The sequence below is a fragment of the Rhagoletis zephyria genome, unplaced genomic scaffold (assembly GCF_001687245.7).
Source record: "Rhagoletis zephyria isolate East Lansing unplaced genomic scaffold, Rhagoletis_zephyria_1.1 Rzeph_scaffold_00719, whole genome shotgun sequence".
In the NCBI taxonomy this organism is placed as follows: Eukaryota; Metazoa; Arthropoda; class Insecta; order Diptera; family Tephritidae; genus Rhagoletis; species Rhagoletis zephyria.
Window position 1 is genome coordinate 21235 of NW_016157803.1, and position 21268 is coordinate 42502.

The 21268-nt window shown below is 39.6% G+C and overlaps 3 protein-coding genes and 2 long non-coding RNA genes across 6 annotated transcripts; 3 read left to right on the plus strand and 2 right to left on the minus strand.

Annotated features, from left to right (window-relative positions):
* Nucleotides 1-1864: 1864 nt before the first annotated feature.
* LOC108361222 (uncharacterized) lies at nucleotides 1865-3783 on the plus strand. The gene is made up of 4 exons (XM_017613799.1): nucleotides 1865-2228; nucleotides 2612-2783; nucleotides 2837-2967; nucleotides 3079-3783. The coding sequence occupies exons 2-4, from the start codon at nucleotides 2632-2634 to the stop codon at nucleotides 3432-3434; spliced, it is 639 nt and encodes a 212-aa protein (XP_017469288.1). The 5' UTR covers nucleotides 1865-2228; nucleotides 2612-2631; the 3' UTR covers nucleotides 3435-3783.
* LOC108361224 (uncharacterized) lies at nucleotides 3112-5330 on the minus strand. The gene is made up of 4 exons (XR_001847262.1): nucleotides 5244-5330; nucleotides 4842-5144; nucleotides 3811-4043; nucleotides 3112-3231 (listed from the first exon to the last, which is right to left on the minus strand). It is a non-coding gene; the product is annotated as an uncharacterized LOC108361224 (long non-coding RNA).
* Nucleotides 5331-6337: 1007 nt separating this feature from the next.
* LOC108361227 (uncharacterized) lies at nucleotides 6338-9432 on the plus strand. The gene is made up of 4 exons (XM_017613802.1): nucleotides 6338-6370; nucleotides 6521-6867; nucleotides 6979-7108; nucleotides 9421-9432. Exons 1-4 carry the CDS (start codon nucleotides 6338-6340, stop codon nucleotides 9430-9432), a joined length of 522 nt encoding a protein of 173 aa, XP_017469291.1.
* A 7634-nt stretch (nucleotides 9433-17066) lies between these two features.
* On the plus strand, nucleotides 17067-18839 carry LOC108361220 (myb/SANT-like DNA-binding domain-containing protein 1). 2 transcript variants are annotated; one of them, XM_017613797.1, is made up of 4 exons: nucleotides 17067-17277; nucleotides 17594-17841; nucleotides 17895-18025; nucleotides 18135-18839. In XM_017613797.1, exons 2-4 carry the CDS (start codon nucleotides 17690-17692, stop codon nucleotides 18488-18490), a joined length of 639 nt encoding a protein of 212 aa, XP_017469286.1. In that variant the 5' UTR covers nucleotides 17067-17277; nucleotides 17594-17689; the 3' UTR covers nucleotides 18491-18839. The 2 variants fall into 2 exon arrangements, with proteins under 2 accessions (XP_017469286.1, XP_017469287.1); XM_017613798.1 differs by having other exon boundaries at nucleotides 17670-17841.
* Nucleotides 18189-21097, minus strand: LOC108361223 (uncharacterized). The gene is made up of 5 exons (XR_001847261.1): nucleotides 20453-21097; nucleotides 20300-20397; nucleotides 19898-20200; nucleotides 18867-19099; nucleotides 18189-18287 (listed from the first exon to the last, which is right to left on the minus strand). It is a non-coding gene; the product is annotated as an uncharacterized LOC108361223 (long non-coding RNA).
* Between the last annotated feature and the right edge of the window lie 171 nt (nucleotides 21098-21268).

Genomic DNA, 21268 nt, shown 5'->3' on the forward strand with positions numbered 1-21268 from the left:
TAAATGGAAAATAACGAAAATGTCTAAAGCAAGACAAGAAGACTGGGGGGTAATTATCTAGGTGGGCTTTCAACCCCTAAAATTGATCAAACTTTAGTAAAGGAGGTACCGTTAGACGCGTCTGCACCCCAGTAACAAGAATCCGAAAGCGGAAATTAACTTTTTTTACCCGATTAAAAGTTATTAATAAAAAACTTTTTCACAATAGCACCTTTTTTATTCACTTAATACACACACAAACGCACAAATCGCCCATGTTTCACCATACGTACAACAACAATACTTCATTTTAGCCACATAGGTCAAAATATCGCTAAAAGCTTATATATTTTATTTATTATAATGTAAACAATTTTGGCCTGCTCAACGCAAAATTCACCTGCTGATGTGCGGTATTGCCACTCTCTAACACTCCGAATTAATACAATTACCCAACGTCTACACCTACCAACTATTTCCGCGTGCCTTTAAGAATGTGGTTTATAATGCAATGCAATTTTGTTTCAGAATTTGGAATTGGTATGGGGTGGCATTACGAGTATGGAAGTTTAGTTATTTTCATGGAAAGAAAAATATAAGCGTCTTTTAAAAGTAGTAGTATATACATATATATATAGTAGTACAGTGAAGTATCGATTTTTATTAAAAAAAGCGAAGCAGGGGAAAATTTGTAATAAAAAATCGCAAAATAAAAATCGATACTTCGATATATAATGAAAATTTGTAATAAAAAAACGCGCGATATCCTATCGGTACTTCGATATATAATGAGAATTTTTAACAGTCTGTACTCCGTGTAAACATATTCAATATTTATTCCATTCAGATTGAGTGGCAATACCGCACATCAGCAGGTGAATTTTGCGTTGAGCACACCAAAATTATTTACGTTTTAATTAATAAAATATATAAGTTTTTAGTGATATATTTAGCGATATTTTAAAATAAATGACTAAAATGAAGTATTGTTGTTGTATAAATAGTGAAATATGGGCATTTTGTGCGTTTGTGTGAGTGTAGTAAGTGAATAAAAAAAGTGCTATTGTGGAAAAGTTTTTTGTTCATAATTTTTGATCGGGTAAAAAGTTAATTTACGCTTTCGGATTCTTGTTATTGGGGTCCATACGCGTCTAATGGTGCCCGCTTTTCAAAAGTTTGACCAATTTCGGGGGTTGAAAGCCCACCTAGATAATTAACATTTGCACACACTTGTAGTCAAGGGTCTACACATTATTTTAACACCCACTTTTGTAATTTTTGGTCACTAATTTATTTAAAAATTGGGCTTTGAAATATGCCCTTTTTTGAAAAATTCGGAAATTAGTGTACATTTATCAATCCTATTCTCTTTAAAGCAGTCACTTCACCAATATATTTTTATGGCCCCTTGGCCCAAAAATCGATATGTAATGCAGCGCTCAGTATAACTAAAACTTTTTAACAAAATCATTTTCCCTTTTCCTAACAGACAATTATTAATTTCTTCTCAAAAGTTTCCGATATCATTCCAGCCGATTTTTAGAATACTTAGCATAGGTAGAGCCTTGTTAGCATTCTCTCAAACTAAGCTTTTCAACAATAGTCGATAAAGACAGTAAATAAAATGTAACATTAGGTTTCCTGAAATAAAAATAACTAATTAATAAGTTTTGACGCCCTTATCTACATTTACCATTGCGTAAATCGGTTATGTAAATTTCAAAATCCACCTATGCATCCCCAACTTGCTTATAAAATCTAAGAAATAAACAAATTAACCCAATCGGCCTGCATGACATATCGATAACATGCCATCATTGCTACTGCGCAAGTTGCGAGGGTATAAAAACCTGATGGCAACCCCACAGTCGGCCTTTAGCAAAATCGTTTTGATGAACTCGCGCCAGTCATATAGCGAAACAAACCAAGAATTTACAGACATATTTTAAAAAGGAAAAGTTTGAACAAATTAAAAAGAATTCATTAAAAATAATTAAAAAGAATAGGAACACTAGTGCTAGTGAAGTGAAGAAAAGGGCGAAGAAAAGAACACCCTACAGTGATCTGTGGAGTGAAAAAAAAGGAAAAAAAAAACTAGACTAAAATAAGCCCACTGGGTGGAGGGCACCCCACACCATAATCCAGTACCCAAACCGTACGGAAGGCTCAGCTACAGAGCCCCATCACCACCTACGAGCACCAATCTCGCCAAACGACAACCAGCACCATCCACAGCAGCCGCAATCAAGGTAAGTCTTCTTTAATACAAATAACCATAAGTAGTGTAATGGGCTGTTTTTGCTTACGCGTAAATGTACATTTAGCGCATTTAGCTCTAAATGCTACTCTAAATGTACATTTATCCATACAAAATTCGTCATCTAAATGCACCTAAATGCAACTCAATCTTTGCATTAAGAATCTAAATGCTAAAAGCAACCCTGCGTTCTTCGAAGATTCGAACAAGATTTAATGAAAAAGAGTGGCAATACCGCTTGTTTCTGTGTACATACATAAATATTTGTTGACATTTTGTTTTGCTGATACATACATATTTTTTTTCCTGTGTGCGCTTAAATTAATAAATATTGACAATAAAAAATTAAGCGATCGCGAAATCTTTGGACCGCAGATGCAGAGGAGGTATTTGTGATGTTGTGGCAACAAAAAGTGGATGACTTGAGGGGGCCCAGAAAAAACAGCCATGTCTATCAGGAGATGGCGGCAGAAATGCAGATGCAAGGATATGATGTCAATTCCTCATCTGTCAAAATTAAGATTGACAATTTGACGGCAAAATATAGGTAAAAAAATAAAGTTATAAAAAATATTTATTCCTGTAATGTTCTTTTCATAGGAAGGCCAAGGCAGGTATGGGGACGACTGGAGGCTCACCTGCTTCTTGGCATTTATTTGAGCAGGTGCACCAAATAATTGGTGGCTTCTCCATCAATAACGTGGAAGAGCTGATAGAAGAGAGTTTTGAAGGTAATTGCTAGTTATTCAATTTACATGATTAAAATTGTATGTGTATATTCAAAATCATTTTTATTATTTAAAACTAATCTATATACATAAATTCAAAATACTCATTTTCAGATTCGATGTCATCATCCCCGACAAATATCTCGCCGCTTTTTCCTTCTCTTCCCCAGCTGTCGCCATCACCGTCGTGTTCATCACCACTGCCGTCAGGATCGGGAGGGGCAACACTTCCCCCATCAATATCAAGCGCAGCAACATCTACCAGATCTGGAAAACAAAAACAGATGGATCGATTAGTGACGATTTGTGAGGGTATCCAAAGCAATTTTTCGGAGGCTATGGAAAAATTCACAAAATCGAACGATGAATTGGTCGAAATAGAAAAGGCAAAGCTAGTCGCAATGCAGGAACTGCAGAGGGATGCAAGAAGGCTGACGGATGGACTACTTTATTTTTTAAATATATTTTAAGGAAATAGTATGTAGAAATTAGACTGAATTATTTTGTTTTTATTTTTGAAGTAGATATTAAGGAAATAGTATATAAGGTTTTGAGAATTGCACTGAATTATTTTGTTTACATTTTTGAAGTAGATTTTAAGTATATAGATTTTAAGGAATTAGTAAGTAAGGTTTTGAGAATTGGACTGAATTGTTTTGTTTACATTTTTGAAGTAGATTTTAAGTATATAGAAAGTAAGATTTTGTGAACTGAAGTGCTTGGATTTGAAATTGTGATAACATTTTGCTAGAGTACCTTTTTCCTTTTTTAAAACTAAAAGTTTTTTTTTTTACTTCGCGTCAAGATAAAAAGACATGAACTGAAATAAACGTGATATTAACTTACTGTAATATGAACAGAACGCATTCCTTATTGATTCCGCTTCTGCTAAGGTTTGGTGCGAGTCCACGGATTGTGGTTGTCTTCTCCTAATATCATTAGCGTGCTGCTCGTTAAGCCAAGAAGGTATAACTAGGTCATTTTCTGCTATTAAAAAGTTGTGCTAGGCACAACAAGCCTTTATAATAGAATTTGCATTATCAATTCTGTTATCAATTCCTTTTCCGATCCGGCGAAACCTAAATTTGTATACATATATGTTAAAATAATAAGTGTATCCCACTGGGAAAATAAGTAAGCACCTTACGAGGTAAGCCATGCTTTCTTTCAGTTTTTAGTACCAAAATTGTCATCATGGCCAATGCCACCTACAAGTAAAGCACAAAATGAACACCTCTGACGACACATTACTTTGTCAGTTGCAAAATAACTTGCAGCCGAAGTTATTTCCAAGCGCCAAACTACTCCGAGCGACTGCTCTGCATTATGCGTAACTTACTTTGTAAAGCGACTCAGAGGTATGTCTGATACCAAATGTACATTCTAAATTCCTACTTACATAAGGCGGCCACGTCTTTGTTAAAGTAAGGGAGATTCGTCAGTGAAGTCGTAAGGACTGCCGGGTGAAGTGTAAGTTGCTGGTAAGGTATTGCCCTTCACCCGGCGGTCCTTACTACTCCCTGCCGAATCTCCATTACTTTAACAAAGACGTCGCCGCCTTATGTAAGTAGGAATTTAGAATCTACATTTGGTATCAGACATACCTCTGAGCTGCTTTACAAAGTAAGTTACGCATAATTCTGAGCAGTCGCTCGTAGTAGTTCGGCGCATGGATATAACTTCGGCTGCACGTGATTTTGCAACTGACAACTTAATGTGTCGTAGGAGGTGTTCATTTTGCGCTTTACTAGTAGATGACATTGGCCGTGATTACAATTTTGGTACTAAAAACTGAAGGAAAACATGCCTTACCTCGTAAGGTGCTTACCTATTTTCCCAGTGGGATTTAACGACCACATCTATATTTACTTAATTACCTTGCTTTCAATTGCCCAAAAGCATTTTCAACCACTATACGAGATTTTGAAAGTTGGTAATTGAAAGCTTTTTGTGCAGGCGCCTTATCCAAACTGAATGGAAAAGGCTTCATTAAATATTTGGAAAAACGAAAGGCAGAATCTCCAAGAATGACAACTGGGATGTCAAAAATTCCTAAATTTGTGCTCATTGTGTTCAGAAGTGAGCAGTTCTCCAGTTCCCTTTTTAAGCTGGACTTTTCAAAGATTTGGGAATCATTACATCTTCCTGGACTTCCCACGTTGATGTATAAAAAACGATATCTTTAAAAGAAAAGAAAAAGTTATGCGCTATGTAATTTACATTCGGATGAATATGCATATACGCAAAATAAAATATCTAAAAAATTTCATACTGGGTACCTTGCATCAACAAGTGATAGTAACACTGTGGAATACCATCCTTTATATATAATCGACTGCTTCTTCCTGTCTGGGATGAATTTCTATGTGGCATCCATCTGAACAATATATTCGCTACTTAGTTGGGTAAAAATAATAATTTTAAGGGCTTACCAAGAGCACCCATAAACCCATTAACACAGTCTTCAATTGTTTCTCTACTTAGGGGAAAGTGGTTGAAATACATTGGGTGTAACACTTTCCACACTTCCCTATAAAATTCCAAGAGAGCTGCACATACTGTTGATTTGGCCACTCCAAACAAGTTCGCAATGCTACAATATTCCGCTGAGGACCCAAGAGCATATAGGGCGATGGCAACTCGTTTCTCCAAGCAGATGGTATTATGGAATCTTGTTTCCTTTCTCTTTAGGTGATCCAGAAATCCGCATAATTTTTTAAAAGCACTTCTATTCAGTCTAAAATTTTGTCTGAAGTTATTATCTCCAGAGCATTGACACTCGACTTCCTCGATTCTGTTAAACGTTGGATTTATAAGTATATGTATATACATACATACATAAGTGATTATAATTTTGTTTTCATACCTGTTGTGGAGCAAAGGTTCTTTTGTTGCAAGTTCCAAGTGGATGTATTCCCACGTTACAACTTGCACGTTTTTATACAGAATTAGCATCTCCATAAAGCGTGCACGTCTTTTTATTAATTCATATATGGATGTGTTTATTTCTTCAATTTTCGCATAATTGATGGTCACAGATACATATAATTTCACCATTAATAAAATAAATTTAATTCGGCGCATTTTGCTTAAATCTCAATGTAAACAATAAACAGATGATTTCGAACTTGGGTAAATGTACATTTGCTAAATGCGATAGCATGAACGCTCTTCGAAAATATATGTTCGAAAGTGCTAAATGTTGCATTTTAAATGCAGCAAAAACGCTGCATAATGAGCTGCTCTGGGTGTTTCTGGAGGATTTCCTTGCTCCAAAGTATTCTACCTTCGGTGAGAGCACGATTTCCTGCTCCAGCTTCTTATTTGAATGGAGTAACTTGGAGCAAGCAAGCACACACATATATTGTACGCTATGGACGAATCCAGTGTCGAACAGTCAAGGGGGGTTTGGTTATTTGTACAATAATTTTGGGGTGCCGTGAGCAAACGCGCTGCAAGGCTGCAACATACACGTGTAGGCAAAGATTTTAACTTTAATTTAAACCAACACTTCTGTGCTCTTTCGTACTGTTCTAAAAAAAATCTTATTTTGCAGCTACCCCATCCGGCTATAGTTGCCGCCACCACAGCTGCGCCCATACAACGGCGTAACACGGGTGCGCAACACCAGCAACCGCCAGAGAGCGGTGCATCAACCGGGGAGCACCCGAACACACCAGCACCCCGCCTAGCAACCCCGACAACAATCGGCACCAACAACAACCACGGCTGCTACAGCAGCAGCCACAACTACAACACCAACAACCTGGGTAAGCACCCGGGTAACCAGCGCGCCAGAGCGCCAGCGACCGCGCAAAGAGCGGTAACACCAGCGAACCGCCCAAGGATCGGCGGCACTAACCGCAAAAGCGGTAACCAGCAACGACAACACCAACAACCGGGGTAAGCACCCGGGTAACCAGCGCGCCAGAGCGCCAGCGACCGCGCAAAGAGCGGTAACACCAGGGAACTGCCCAAGGAGCGGCGGCACTAACCGAAAAAAAGGGTAACCAGCGCGCCAGAGCGCCAGCGACCGCGCAAAGAGCGGCAACACCAGCTATATCGACCAACACCAGCTATAACAACCAACCAACAGTCACAACAACAACAACAGCCGGCCACACACAAGCCTGCTGCAACAAGGGTGAGTCCTTCGGGCCATATAAAATTTGAAAATAAATATAAAGTTGGAAGTAGAGCTAAAAGATAAGAAAAAAGAAGACAAATAGGATTTTTGTATGTGAGCTTAAATTAAAGAGCACCCAACCTCTGGGGTAGGAGAGGTAAACGTACCTTAACGTAGAAACCATTAAACACTGAACCAACTCTGACTGCTAATTATAAAACAGCTTAGCTAATGACTAGGATGTGATGTAACTTTTAAAGTTCAATTTTCATTTAATATAAATAGATACATACCTTATTAGCATATGTACATAAAACTTATATATTAAGGTACCCGTGTACATACATATTATCAATTATCGTAATTAACTAAAATATTTTTCCACCAAACACGAGATAAGGCGATCATACATAGTTATAATGTATGAACCTCACTTGAGGCACATCCAGGGTATGATGCACATATAAGCCCTAGTGGCTGCATTAGGTTTTCTTCGTATTCAGTTTGTAATATATATTGCGTTGGGTATATATATTGAGATTAAATTAAATAAAAGCAAATTGAATAAAGTAAATTAAATTAATTGGAAAAAAAATAAAAAATCTAAATTGAAGAAAATTTCCTTAAACAAACATAGAATCAAATTAAATAAAAGTGAATTAAATTAACTAAAGCGAACTAAAGTAGACTACTATAGATTACGCCTTAAGTAACCTAATTTTTAACTAAAATAAATAAATAAATAATAATAAAATAAAACGAAAGATATACAAATAAAAATAATCCAGTGTATAAACTAAAGTAAACTACACTTTAATATAAATTCAAATAATATAATTCTAAGTAAATAAGGAAATTATAACAAAGAAAATGGCCACGATATAACAAAGAACTTAATATGCACAACTAGTAATACTAATAATAATAAATCCAATAGAAAAAGGAAATTAGAAGATTTAAAGGAAAGAATTATTTATTTATTTATTTATTTAATCAAATGGAATAAATCCTTACTGACTATAAAACAAGAGGCTTATATACTGCCTAAAATAATTAAGTAGGACAAAACGAACTGTTCCAAATGAGACTTTCAGCTTGTTTTATATTTTAACGTTCTTTTCCAGCTCTTTTTTTGTTTTAACGGATTTTTTTTTGAATTATTTTGCTATGTGTCCGTCCGTTAAGACGTTTGACAAGGCATGACTTTTCTCTGCTATGGCGCAGGGAACAGCGGTGAAGGCAAGAACCCAGCCCAGCCGACATGACTAGCCATAGTGCACCCTATTGTGTCATGCCGCCTGCATTCACTGCTGCTCCCAATGTATGCGTTCCATAACAGTGGCGCCCAACGGGGTAGCCCGAAGTCTGGCCAGGTTGACTGGTCCTGACTGGCACATGAATCTTCACCATCCCGCAAGTCCCAGAGGGGCATGCGTTTGCTGCCCCTTGCTGCGTTGCGGCGGGATGAGTGGAGCTGAGAGTGCTGGTTCGGATCGGTCCTCTTGGTTAGCAACCGATGGCTTCTCCGAGACTACACGTCACGTCCTCCGGAGTTTTGTATTCACCCGGTAAGGCAGTGCTAAACGCACTTAGTTTTTTTTGTAGTTTGACTTTTTTCTCCAAATTGTTCAGTGGTCCGATATGTCGGCACGGGAATGGGGAAAAATTAGTCCGCTAAGTGGGGTTCAGAGTAAATAGATTTTCCTTTAGTTTTTTTGCCGAATATTTTTTTTGTTTTTTGCGACTTGTTTTTCTTTGGGGAAAATATATATATATATATATATATACATTTTTCGTTTGAACCCAGCTCGCTCCATAGGTCTGCGCTGGCGCTCCTGAGCGCCTTCGTGTTGCGATGGAGTGGGCTGGGACTCCAACCACGACTGACTATCGGGGTCTCAGTCACCCCACATGTCTCAGGGGGCATGCGTAAACTGCCCTTTGCTGCATTGCGGTGGGGTGCACTGAGACCGAAAGACAGCTCAGTAAACTTGTACGCGAAGTCCAGTACACCCTTCAAGTCTGGAGGGGCATTCCATTATGCCGGCTTTGCATTGCGGTTGGGTGTGCTGGACCACAGCGATTTTTGTGTTTGTTTTTGTACCTTATTTTTTCGTAGACTAGTGCCTTCTTAATGTTAGGGGGGGTCAGCATTCCCATTGACTCCTGAAAAATACATATTTCCCAATTATATTAAGTTATACCCACTTGAATTTTGCTTACACGTATATTTACCACATATATATTTAATTAACCCACTTAATATGTTTATTTACTAAAAATATATTTTGATTGTTTTTTGTAATTCTTTTGCGTATATTCTTATTCAGTACGCGGACTAAATAATTAGTGATATTTTCGATTTTTTTTGTGGAATTGTCGCGATCGGTTACAGCAGTATCGCGCCACTTATATAAATCTATTGATTTTTTTTTATTTTATTGGAAACCTTTTTCTTCCTCGGACGTTCTTTGGCTTAGGCTGTTAACAGCAAGCCTTACCTAACTTATCATTTTTTCTCGGTTTTTGTTTGGAGCTCTTGGGGAGCCAAGCCTTAACCACCTATTGTAGACTTTTAATTCGGATTTGATTTGACCTTAAGCGTCACGTTTTTTGCTATTCCTAATTGAATTTGTCTCACCACTGAACACTCGGTAGATGGAACAGCAGCTTAGGCAAACACGCAGTGCTTCAGTTAGAGGTAGCGGCGCAAAGTCAAGAGGGGCCGGGAGGAGAACCAGTGCCGCTATGCCAGCAACTAATCCTCTGGTGATGCATTTACCTATTGCTGACCATACTGGGGGAGTTCCGCCTCCAATTCCAATGGCCAATCCCGCTCCGGGACTAAAGGTTGATAGCCGTCAAAGTTCAAATTTACTTACCGTCTGGGACTTCGGTCCAGAATATATCCGCTACCTCCATGACTATGCTTTCGGGAAGACAGGAAAATGATAGGTCTTTGCCAGGGAATACCGGTTTTGTAGAAGGTACTGCAGAAGATAGAAGTAGACGTTCTAATGGCGGAGCGCCTGCAGGAGATTCATGGGTAGGGGTGCTTCATCAGCTCTTACGTACTTCGCAAGAAGAAATGAGAGCTGAAATGAGAACAATGCAAGAAAATATGAACGCATTAAGTGCAGTAGTAACTGCATCTCAAACCACACCCAATGACCCTAGGAGCTTTGCTTCTATCGGACGCAATCCGACACAAGCAACTTTGAATAACCGACCAAATTTCACCACCAATATTGTCATTAAGCCACAGGATTGGAAGGTATCCTATGACGGCACCGGTAGCGTTTCTGATTTTCTCTTCAAACTCAATACGTTGTGTGAGCGCACACAATGTACAGATGAGCAGTTGATGGCAAGCTTCCACATATTTTTGTCAGGGCGAGCTGAGGAATGGTATTGGTTGTTCACTAAGCAGAATCCAGATGCGACTTATCCCTTCTTGTGCTACTCTATCAGGCGGGAATTCGGTACCTTAAAAAGTGAGCATGAAATCATGATGGAGATCTCAATGCGTCGACAGAAGGCTAATGAATCGTATGTTACGTTTCATACAGATATGTTAGCCTTGAACGGGAGACTAAGGGAGCCGATGTCGGAGAACCTTCTGATGGACATATTGAAGAGGAACGTTAACAGCTGCCTGAAATTGATGCTCTTCAATGCTGGTGCGCAAACTTTACATGACTTACGCGACGTTGCTAGGAAAGGCGAACAGATCCTGAAGGAAACCAGGAGCTTGGTACCGAACTATTCAGGACGGCATGTCAACGAAACCTTGGCTATCACACCGGATGAATGGACAGGAGGAATAGATGGAGAAATGGATCCACAAGTGGAAGCGCTAAATTTCCAGAGGACTAGGAAACCGGACTACTCAGGAATACAGTGCTAGAACTGTGACAAGATGGGACACTCATACATCTATTGCGAGGAAGCGATGCGGAACGTGTTCTGCTTCAAGTGTGGACAGAAGGGGGTGGTCACTCCAAGATGCCCCAGAGATCATCGGAGGCAGGCAAACCGGAACCCGAGCGAGAAGGCAATCGGGGATTCTCGTTCGGCCCCCTAGCCCCCTAAGCAGGGAGTACAGGAGCAACCGCCTCCTGTACTAAACCGAAAAGTAAGTCAGCCTCAGCCAGAACCGTTCGTTTGCATGGAGATGTCAGTAGTTCGGAGAGTAATACCAGTCCCTCGAGGGTTTCACCACGGGTCATCATAACTTTCCCAGATAGTTCCGATAGTTCTGATTCCGAGTGTAGGTTTTCTTCTACAGCCAATCCTCTCCAGGTTCGAATTCTTAGGCCTTCACGTAGGAATGTGGCATGCCAGACTCAATTCCCAGTTAGTTTAGAGAAAAGAGAACAGGATTATGAACGGATAAGGGCGGATATTTTCAAAGAGCAACCAAAATTTTTAGTTTCTGAAAATATTCTACTTTTGCAAAGCACTAAAATTCTTATAACGCCAGATGAGAGAACGCTAGCAAAGATTAAAATACACGATAGTTTCATAGTGGGTTTATTGGATTCCGGAGCAAACGTTTCCATTCTTGGAAACGGATGTGAAGAATTCCTAAAGAAAACAACTTAAAATATCATTCTTTGCGCGCTCTTGTCTACACAGCTGGTGGCAATCAGCAGAAAATACTCGGCTCGATATCTTTACCGGTCACTTTTAAAAATATTANGCTCGATATCTTTACCGGTTACTTTTAAAAATATTACGAGGACTATTCGCTTTTATCTTGTACCGTCATTAATCCAAGAAGCATACCTGGGAGTTGATTTCTGGAAAGCATTTGCGTTAGCACCCGATGTATTTCCAACCGTTTCTTGTTTAGATTTTCCAAATGAGGATGAGCCAAACTTCCGTCAGCTCACACCAGATCAGAAGATAGCATTGCAAGGAGTTGTTCAGGAGTTGCCCTCGTTCGAAAAGCTAGGACTAGGTCAAACCAATTTAGTGACGCACCATATAGACACGGGTGATGCGGTGCCAATTAAAAGTAAGCACTTTCCTCTTTCACCACCCAGGCATGCGGAAGCCTATAGCGAAATTGAAAGGCTACTCAAGATGGGAGTGATTGAGGGATCGAAATCACCATGGTGTAGTCCAGTGGTACTAGTCCGGAAACCAGGCAAAGTCAGGCTGTGCATAGATTCCAGGAAGGTGAACGCGGTCACCAAGAAGTACTCGTATCCGTTGCCCCATATTAATGGGTTGTTGAGCAGGTTAAAGGACACATACTTTATAAGTGGTATTGATTTGAAGGATGCTTTCTTTCAAATCAAATTAACGGAATCGTCTAAGGAAAAGGCGGCATTTGCGGTTCCAGGAAAGCCATTGTACCACTTTAAAGTAATGCCCTTTTGCCTGTGCAACGGTCCACAAACAATGAGTCGGCTGATGGATAAGGCTTTTCCTTCACGGTTACGAGAGAACGTCTTCGTCTACCTGGATGATCTGATGGTGTGCAGCTCAAACTTTGAAGACCATTTGGAATTGCTGAGCGAAGTGGCGAAATGCTTACGCGAAGCGGGACTTACAATCAACGTGAAGAATAGCAAGTTCTGCCGGAAGGAAATTCGGTATCTCGGGTACTTGATAGGGAATGGCTGTTTGAAAGTAGACCCGGGCAAAATAGAAGCCATAAACGATTTTCCGATTCCCAAGTCTCCTCGTCAGGTTCGCAAGTTTATAGGAATGGCAAATTGGTACAGGTCGTTTATTACCAACTTTGCAGATTTGGCTGGTCCAATGACAGATTGCCTTCGAAAGTCAGCTGGTCCATTTAAGTTAACTCCTGAGGCAGTGGAAGCATTTGGAAAGCTTAAAGTTGCACTCTGTTCAGCACCTGTACTGGCACAACCAGATTTTTCTAAAGAACTCGTGATACAATGTGATGCATCCAAAATAGGAGTAGGAGGCGTGTTATTCCAGCTCGATGAGGAAGGAGCAGAGCATCCCATATATTTTGTATCGAAGAAGCTTAATAATGCTCAGCAAAATTATACGGTCACCGAGCTGGAATGCCTTGCCGCAATAGTTAGCGTCAAACGTTTCAGACCATATATTGAAGGATTGCCTTTCCGAATAATTACTGACCATTCAAGTCTCAAGTGGCTAATGACACAAAAAGACTTGAGTGGCAGGCTGGCAAGATGGTCGTTTCTATTGCAACGATACAACTTTAGGATGGAGCATCGCAAAGGATCATTGAATGATGTGCCGGACACCATTTCGCGTTTTGACGTGGACGAATTGTCTTCTACCCCACCTCTGGAAATTGACTTGGCATCACCGGAATTCGACGGCGCAGAGTACTCGGAGCTTCGTGAAAGAATTAAAAACAATCAAGAAGATTCCATTGCTAGTTACCATGGAGGTTGGCAGAAGACTTTAGAGCGTGTTCGGCAGAAATATATCTTTGGCCGCAAATGGCAAAGGACATACGCCTCTATGTAAACCGTTGCGAAACCTGCAAAGCCGTGAAAGCCACAAATCACGTGTCCATCCCACCTATGGGCAATGCCTTCGTATCCGAGAGGCCATTCCAGCGTCTTTATTGCGACTTCTTAGGACCATATCCAGGATCAAAGCGAAGAAACCAGTTTTTGTTTATAGTGCTAGACCATTTTTCCAAATACGTATTTTTGAAGGCGATGCAGAACGCGACGTCGGCAAACGTAATTAGCTTCTTTAGTACAGAGATTTTTCCTGGTTTCGGGGTCCCTCAATTCGTCCATAGTGATAACGGGAAGCAATTCATTTCGAAGGAGTTGCAGCAGTTTTTTGAAAACTACGGGGTTGTTCACATTAAGACGGGGTTATACTCAAAGCAGGCTAACGCCTCTGAACCCGTGAACAGAGAGATTGTTTCGAAAGTTAGAATCCTCCTGAAGGACAAGCAAGATCACATGGACTGGGACAAACATATACCCGAAATTCTGCCAGTTTTAAGAAGCGATTACCATACGTCGATTCAGAGTTCGCCATACTACGCCTTATTTGGACAAAATATGATACAACATGCGTCAGCCTATAACATCCTGGAGAAACTTGTTAGCCTAGGACAAGACGAGGTCCCAATTACAAGCAGAGCTGATAAGCTAGCAAACATTCGCGAACACATACGAAAGAACCTTGAGCTAGCGCAAGACAGAGCAGCGAACACGTACAACAAACGTACGCGGGTTGTGAATTACCGGGAAGGACAAGAAGTATTCCGGAAAAACTTCGCTCTTAGCAATTTTTAGCAAGGCATAAATGCTAAACTCTTGCCTAAATATATCAAGTATCGTGTTCTGCGAAAGGTAGGCAATGCTTTGTACGATTTAGAGGACTTGAATGGCAAACCGATCGGTAGGTTCCATGCATCTGACATCCGGCCGTGACAATGTCATCTGTCACGAAGAGCGATCCGAAAGTAAAGTAGTTTTTTTTAAATTAATAATCACGTTTTTTCTAAAATTTTTATATATACACGTTTTTTCCAATATTAATCTTAGCGATAGGGTAAAACCTTGACCGCCCGCAGACTGCCCGGGGTCCAACCTTGCATGGCTTTTCCTCGAAGCTAAGTCATGTAGGGCTGTAACTCGCTTCTGTAACTCTTCCCTACCAATTATTTCTCTGCGTGTAGAGAATATACGTCATTCTCTACCACTCATTAGACAGAGAACAAGGCGTCATATATGAATTCGCCCAGGTAGAGAATCGGGACAGAACTGAGCTACTGGACTAGCGGAGGGGCCGTACTGTGAGAACCGACTAAGTTCGGCAATGGGGGGTGGCTAACTCTAGCCAACGAAAGTAAATAGAGTATCTTTTTTTCTCTTACTGTCCTTTTCACAGGGCGCTTTGGTACAAACCGCCCAGTATCCTCCCCGAGCATCTATATTCATAGGACGTTCACGCGCGCTCCCACCGGGAGTCTTGAACTGCCTGACAATCCGCACTCCCATTAGGATTGTCTTTTAGGAGTTTTGACGAGTTCTCCTTATCAAAATGTCTAATGTTTTCGGAGTTTTGACGAGCTCTCCTTATCAAAATGTCTAATGCCTTTCGGAGTTTTGACGAGTTCTCCTTTAAGAAAATGTCTCTTGGGCCGCAAAGCCATAATGAATAGGAAACAAAATAAATATATACACGTTTTCCCAGCCGCCGGACGGCTATAAACTCGCGGCCAAGTGTCCTTTTTAGGACAACCTGCCTTGTGTTCTTCTTAGCGGAGTTGAACTAGTGGGGGGCAAGGTGTAAAGACCGACTAAGTTCGGCACCTTGGGGGGTAGGCTTCTCTGGCCTAAAACAATAGAGAACCACCGCAACACCGGACTTGATTATTTTTTCAGAGTTTACTCGGTATAATTCTGACTCAAGCATTTCGAAATGAACGCTAATTCGACCCATACTTAGTCACAACTGGGATTGAGTTCCGAGTCTAGTATGCTAAGCAAACTCTGACCTAACTTTTGTTTTTCTGCCGGAATTACGAAAACCACCTTGACTTACCGAAACCCGGAATTGAACATTTTAAAACATTAAATTCATTGATAGCAAACACAAGAATGTTAGGAGCCGACTCAGTACTGACTAAATCCGTAGACGTATTGTTCCAGAGACCGGCCACACAATAACGAGTCCGCCCAGCATTGCAAGCGAATGCTGACGCGGAATACAGGAAATGCGTTGACTTCGGTACTTTCGTAACATCAATCTTAACTTTTAGACTACCCATACTGAGTCGGACGAACCCTAACTGCCACCTGACGTAACTAAGGGGTGTTATTATTTTGCCCGGCTAAAGACTTATTTTTTTGAGACTCTATATCTCAGGGGTGAGTAGTGCCCCACGTTCTTCTGATTTTACCACCTAATCTCTTGCCAGACGCCTTGCGAAGACAGTTAACCCTTCCTGTTCACTTCTGTGACGAGTCGTGAAGTGAAGCAGGTTTGTTATGGGTTACTGTTTGCCGCACAGAAATCTAAATATTTTATTCTTCGGCGTATAGTGCACCCGGTAACGTGTCAGAAAAATTCACCATTTAATATTGTCCAGAGTGTACGGCGACGCTAAAACTGCCAATGAGACTCTACCATCTTGACAATTCTTGGCGGGGTTGCCACTACAGGTAACATTGCGGCCAGGACATAAAAAGAGCAAAAGCGGAAAAGAGAAGACGGCACCTTTTAGACAAGCCACACTAGAGGACTATTACGTGGCAGGATTTCATTGGCGGCGCGAACTGCTGTTATAAACTTTCCGCGAAACTGCCGTTACAAAAATCACGCGAGACTCCCGTTACCAAATTGCGCGTGATATAGAGATGGCCCCTTGGCCCAAAAATCGATATGTAATGCAGCGCTCAGTATAACTAAAACTTTTAACAAAATCATTTTCCCTTTTCCTAACAGACAATTATTAATTTCTTCTCAAAAGTTTCCGATATCATTCCAGCCGATTTTTAGAATACTTAGCATAGGTAGAGCCTTGTTAGCATTCTCTCAAACTAAGCTTTTCAACAATAGTCGATAAAGACAGTAAATAAAATGTAACATTAGGTTTCCTGAAATAAAAATAACTAATTAATAAGTTTTGACGCCCTTATCTACATTTACCATTGCGTAAATCGGTTATGTAAATTTCAAAATCCACCTATGCATCCCCAACTTGCTTATAAAATCTAAGAAATAAACAAATTAACCCAATCGGCCTGCATGACATATCGATAACATGCCATCAATGCTACTGCGCAAGTTGCGAGGGTATAAAAACCTGCTGGCAACCCCACAGTCGGCCATTAGCAAAATCGTTTTGATGAACTCGCGCCAGTCATATAGCGAAACAAACCAAGAATTTACAGACATATTTTAAAAAGGAAAAGTTTGAACAAAATAAAAAGAATTTATTAAAAATAATTAAAAAGAATAGGAACACAAGTGCGAGTGAAGTGAAGAAAATGGCGAAGAAAAGAAAACCCTACAGTGATCAGTGAAGTGAAAAAAAGGAAAAAAAAACTTGACTAAAATAAGCCCACTGGGTGGAGGGCACCCCACACCATAATCCAGTACCCAAACCGTACGGAAGGCTCAGCTACAGAGCCCCATCACCACCTACGAGCACCAATCTCGCCAAACGACAACCAGCACCATCCACAGCAGCCGCAATCAAGGTAAGTCTTCTTTAATACAAATAACCATAAGTAGTGTAATGGGCTGTTTTTGCTTACGCGTAAATGTACATTTAGCGCATTTAGCTCTAAATGCTACTCTAAATGTACATTTATCCATACAAAATTCGTCATCTAAATGCACCTAAATGCAACTCAATCTTTGCATTAAGAATCTAAATGCTAAAAGCAACCCTGCGTTCTTCGAAGATTCGAACAAGATTTAATGAAAAAGAGTGGCAATACCGCTTGTTTCTGTGTACATACATAAATATTTGTTGACATTTTGTTTTGCTGATACATACATATTTGTTGATAGTTTTTTCCTGTGTGCGCTTAAATTAATAAATATTGACAATAAAAAATTAAGCGATCGCGAAATCTTTGGACCGCAGATGCAGAGGAGGTATTTGTGATGTTGTGGCAACAAAAAGTGGATGACTTGAGGGGGCCCAGAAAAAACAGCCATGTCTATCAGGAGATGGCGGCAGAAATGCAGATGCAAGGATATGATGTCAATTCCTCATCTGTCAAAATTAAGATTGACAATTTGACGGCAAAATATAGGTAAAAAAATAAAGTTATAAAAAATATTTATTCCTGTAATGTTCTTTTCATAGGAAGGCCAAGGCAGGTATGGGGACGACTGGAGGCTCACCTGCTTCTTGGCATTTATTTGAGCAGGTGCACCAAATAATTGGTGGCTTCTCCATCAATAACGTGGAAGAGCTGATAGAAGAGAGTTTTGAAGGTAATTGCTAGTTATTCAATTTACATGATTAAAATTGTAGGCATATTCAAAATCATTTTTATTATTAAAAACTAATCTATATACATAAATTCAAAATACTCATTTTCAGATTCGATGTCATCATCCCCGACAAATATCTCGCCGCTTTCTCCTTCTCTTCCCCAGCTGTCGCCATCACCGTCGTGTTCATCACCACTGCCGTCAGGATCGGGAGGGGCAACACTTCCCCCATCAATATCAAGCGCAGCAACATCTACCAGATCTGGAAAACAAAAACAGATGGATCGATTAGTGACGATTTGTGAGGGTATCCAAAGCAATTTTTCGGAGGCTATGGAAAAATTCACAAAATCGAACGATGAATTGGTCGAAATAGAAAAGGCAAAGCTAGTCGCAATGCAGGAACTGCAGAGGGATGCAAGAAGGCTGACGGATGGACTACTTTATTTTTTAAATAGATTTTAAGGAAATAGTATGTAGAAATTAGACTGAATTATTTTGTTTTTATTTTTGAAGTAGATATTAAGGAAATAGTATATAAGGTTTTGAGAATTGCACTGAATTATTTTGTTTACATTTTTGAAGTAGATTTTAAGTATATAGATTTTAAGGAATTAGTAAGTAAGGTTTTGAGAATTGGACTGAATTGTTTTGTTTACATTTTTGAAGTAGATTTTAAGTATATAGAAAGTAAGATTTTGTGAACTGAAGTGCTTGGATTTGAAATTGTGATAACATTTTGCTAGAGTACCTTTTTCCTTTTTTAAAACTAAAAGTTTTTTTTTTTACTTCGCGTCAAGATAAAAAGACATGAACTGAAATAAACGTGATATTAACTTACTGTAATATGAACAGAACGCATTCCTTATTGATTCCGCTTCTGCTAAGGTTTGGTGCGAGTCCACGGATTGTGGTTGTCTTCTCCTAATATCATTAGCGTGCTGCTCGTTAAGCCAAGAAGGTATAACTAGGTCATTTTCTGCTATTAAAAAGTTGTGCTAGGCACAACAAGCCTTTATAATAGAATTTGCATTATCAATTCTGTTATCAATTCCTTTTCCGATCCGGCGAAACCTAAATTTGTATACATATATGTTAAAATAATAAGTGTATCCCACTGGGAAAATAAGTAAGCACCTTACGAGGTAAGCCATGTTTTCTTCCAGTTTTTAGTACCAAAATTGTCATCAATGCACATGCCACCGACTAGTAAAGCACAAAATGAACACTTCTGACGACACATTACTTTGTCAGTTGCAAAATAACTTGCAGGCGAAATTATTTCCAAGCGCCGAACTACTCCGAGCGACTGCTCTGCATTATGCGTAACTTACTTGGTAAAGCGACTCAGAGGTATGTCTGATACCAAATGTACATTGGAAATTCCTACTTACATAAGGCGGCCACGTCTTTGTTAAACTAAGGAAGATTCGTCAGTGAAGTCGTAAGGACCGCCGGGTGAAGTGTAAGTTGCGGTAAGGTATTGCCCTTCACCCGGCGGTCCTTACTACTTCCCTGCCGAATCTCCATTACTTTAACAAAGACGTGGCCGCCTAATGTAAGTAGGAATTTAGAATCTACATTTGGTATCAGACATACCTCTGAGCTGCTTTACAAAGTATGTTACGCATAATGCAGAGCAGTCGCTCGTAGTAGTTCGGCGCTTGGAAATAACTTCGGCTGCACGTTATTTTGCAACTGACAACTTAATGTGTCGTAGGAGGTGTTCATTTTGCGCTTTACTAGTAGATGACATTGGCCGTGATTACAATTTTGGTACTAAAAACTGAAGGAAACCATGGCTTACCTCGTAAGATGCTTACCTATTTTCCCAGTGGGATTTAACGACCAATTCTATATTTACTTAATTACCTTGCTTTCAATTGCCCAAAAGCATTTTTAACCAGTCTACGAGATTTTGAAAGTTGGTAATTGAAAGCTTTTTGTGCAGGCGTCGTATCCAAACTGAATGGAAAAGGCTTCATTAAATATTTGGAAAAACGAAAGGCAGAATCTCCAAGAATGACAACTGGGATGTCAAAATTTCCTAAATTTGTACTCATTGTGTTCAGAAGTGAGCAGTTCTCCGGTTCCCTTTTTAAGCTGGACTTTTCAAAGATTTGGGAGTCATTACATCTTCCTGGACTTCCCACGTTGATGTATAAAAAACGATATCTTTAAAAGAAAAGAAATAGTTATGCGGTATGTAATTTACATTCGGATGAATATGCATATACGCAAAATAGAATATCTAAAAAATTTCATACTGGGTACCTTGCATCAACAAGTGCTAGTAACACTGTAGAATACCATCCTTTATATATAATCCACTGCTTCTTCCTGTCTGGGATGAATTTCTATGTGGCATCCATCTGAAAAATATATTCGCTACTTAGTTGGGTAAAAATAATAATTTTAAGGGCTTACCAAGAGCACCCATACACTTTGGGAATCCAATGTGTTTAAACCCATTAACACAGTCTTCAATTGTTTCTCTACTTAGGGGAAAGTGGTTGAAATACATTGGGTGTAACACTTTCCACACTTCCCTACAAAATTCCAAGAGAGCTGCGCATACTGTTGATTTGGCCACTCCAAACAAGTTCGCAATGCTACGATATTCCGCTGAGGACCCAAGAGCATATAGGGCGATGGCAACTCGTTTCTCCAAGCAGATGGTATTATGGAATCTTGTTTCCTTTCTCTTTAGGTGATCCAGAAAACTGCATAATTCTTTAAAAGCACTGCTATTCAGTCTAAAACTTTGTCTGAAGTTATTATCTCCAGAGCATTGGCACTCGACTTCCCAAAACGTACTTCCTCGATTATGTTAAACGTTGGATAAGTATACTAGCTTATACCCGCGGGTTTCACCCCGCGCTTTTATACAAATAGGAAAAATAATTTAATGATATCTATTTTTTGGTTCCGATCGGTTCGTATTTATGTTTTTTAAATTTTAATATTTTAATAGGCTTGTCCGATCTTGCATCCTTTAGTGCAAATAAAACAAAGTTATTCCACTATTGTTGCCCAACGTTTCGCTAAACTCATTAGCATCTTCAGGGGCTGGTTGTTTATTTTCACTGTGTCAACAATAAGTACAAAAATTACAAATATTACAAATATGCATTAACGTTGGACAAAAATTACAGAAGGAACATACATGTATGACGTGCATATGAACATAAAAATGGCAAATGAATTATACTATTTTACTACTTACAGAAATTTCAATTTTAA

Bases quoted from the DNA above. Each gene is read 5' to 3' on its own strand.
- LOC108361222 (XM_017613799.1), top strand. From the start codon at position 2,632: ATGTTGTGGCAACAAAAAGTGGATGACTTGAGGGGGCCCAGAAAAAAC. The intron at 2,784-2,836 runs GTAAAAAAATAA...TTCTTTTCATAG, and splicing joins AATTTGACGGCAAAATATAG to GAAGGCCAAGGCAGGTATGG. The intron at 2,968-3,078 runs GTAATTGCTAGT...ACTCATTTTCAG, and splicing joins GATAGAAGAGAGTTTTGAAG to ATTCGATGTCATCATCCCCG.
- LOC108361227 (XM_017613802.1), top strand. From the start codon at position 6,338: ATGGACGAATCCAGTGTCGAACAGTCAAGGGGG. The intron at 6,371-6,520 runs GTTTGGTTATTT...CTTATTTTGCAG, and splicing joins GTGTCGAACAGTCAAGGGGG to CTACCCCATCCGGCTATAGT. The intron at 6,868-6,978 runs GTAAGCACCCGG...AAGGGTAACCAG, and splicing joins CGACAACACCAACAACCGGG to CGCGCCAGAGCGCCAGCGAC.
- LOC108361220 (XM_017613797.1), top strand. From the start codon at position 17,690: ATGTTGTGGCAACAAAAAGTGGATGACTTGAGGGGGCCCAGAAAAAAC. The intron at 17,842-17,894 runs GTAAAAAAATAA...TTCTTTTCATAG, and splicing joins AATTTGACGGCAAAATATAG to GAAGGCCAAGGCAGGTATGG. The intron at 18,026-18,134 runs GTAATTGCTAGT...ACTCATTTTCAG, and splicing joins GATAGAAGAGAGTTTTGAAG to ATTCGATGTCATCATCCCCG.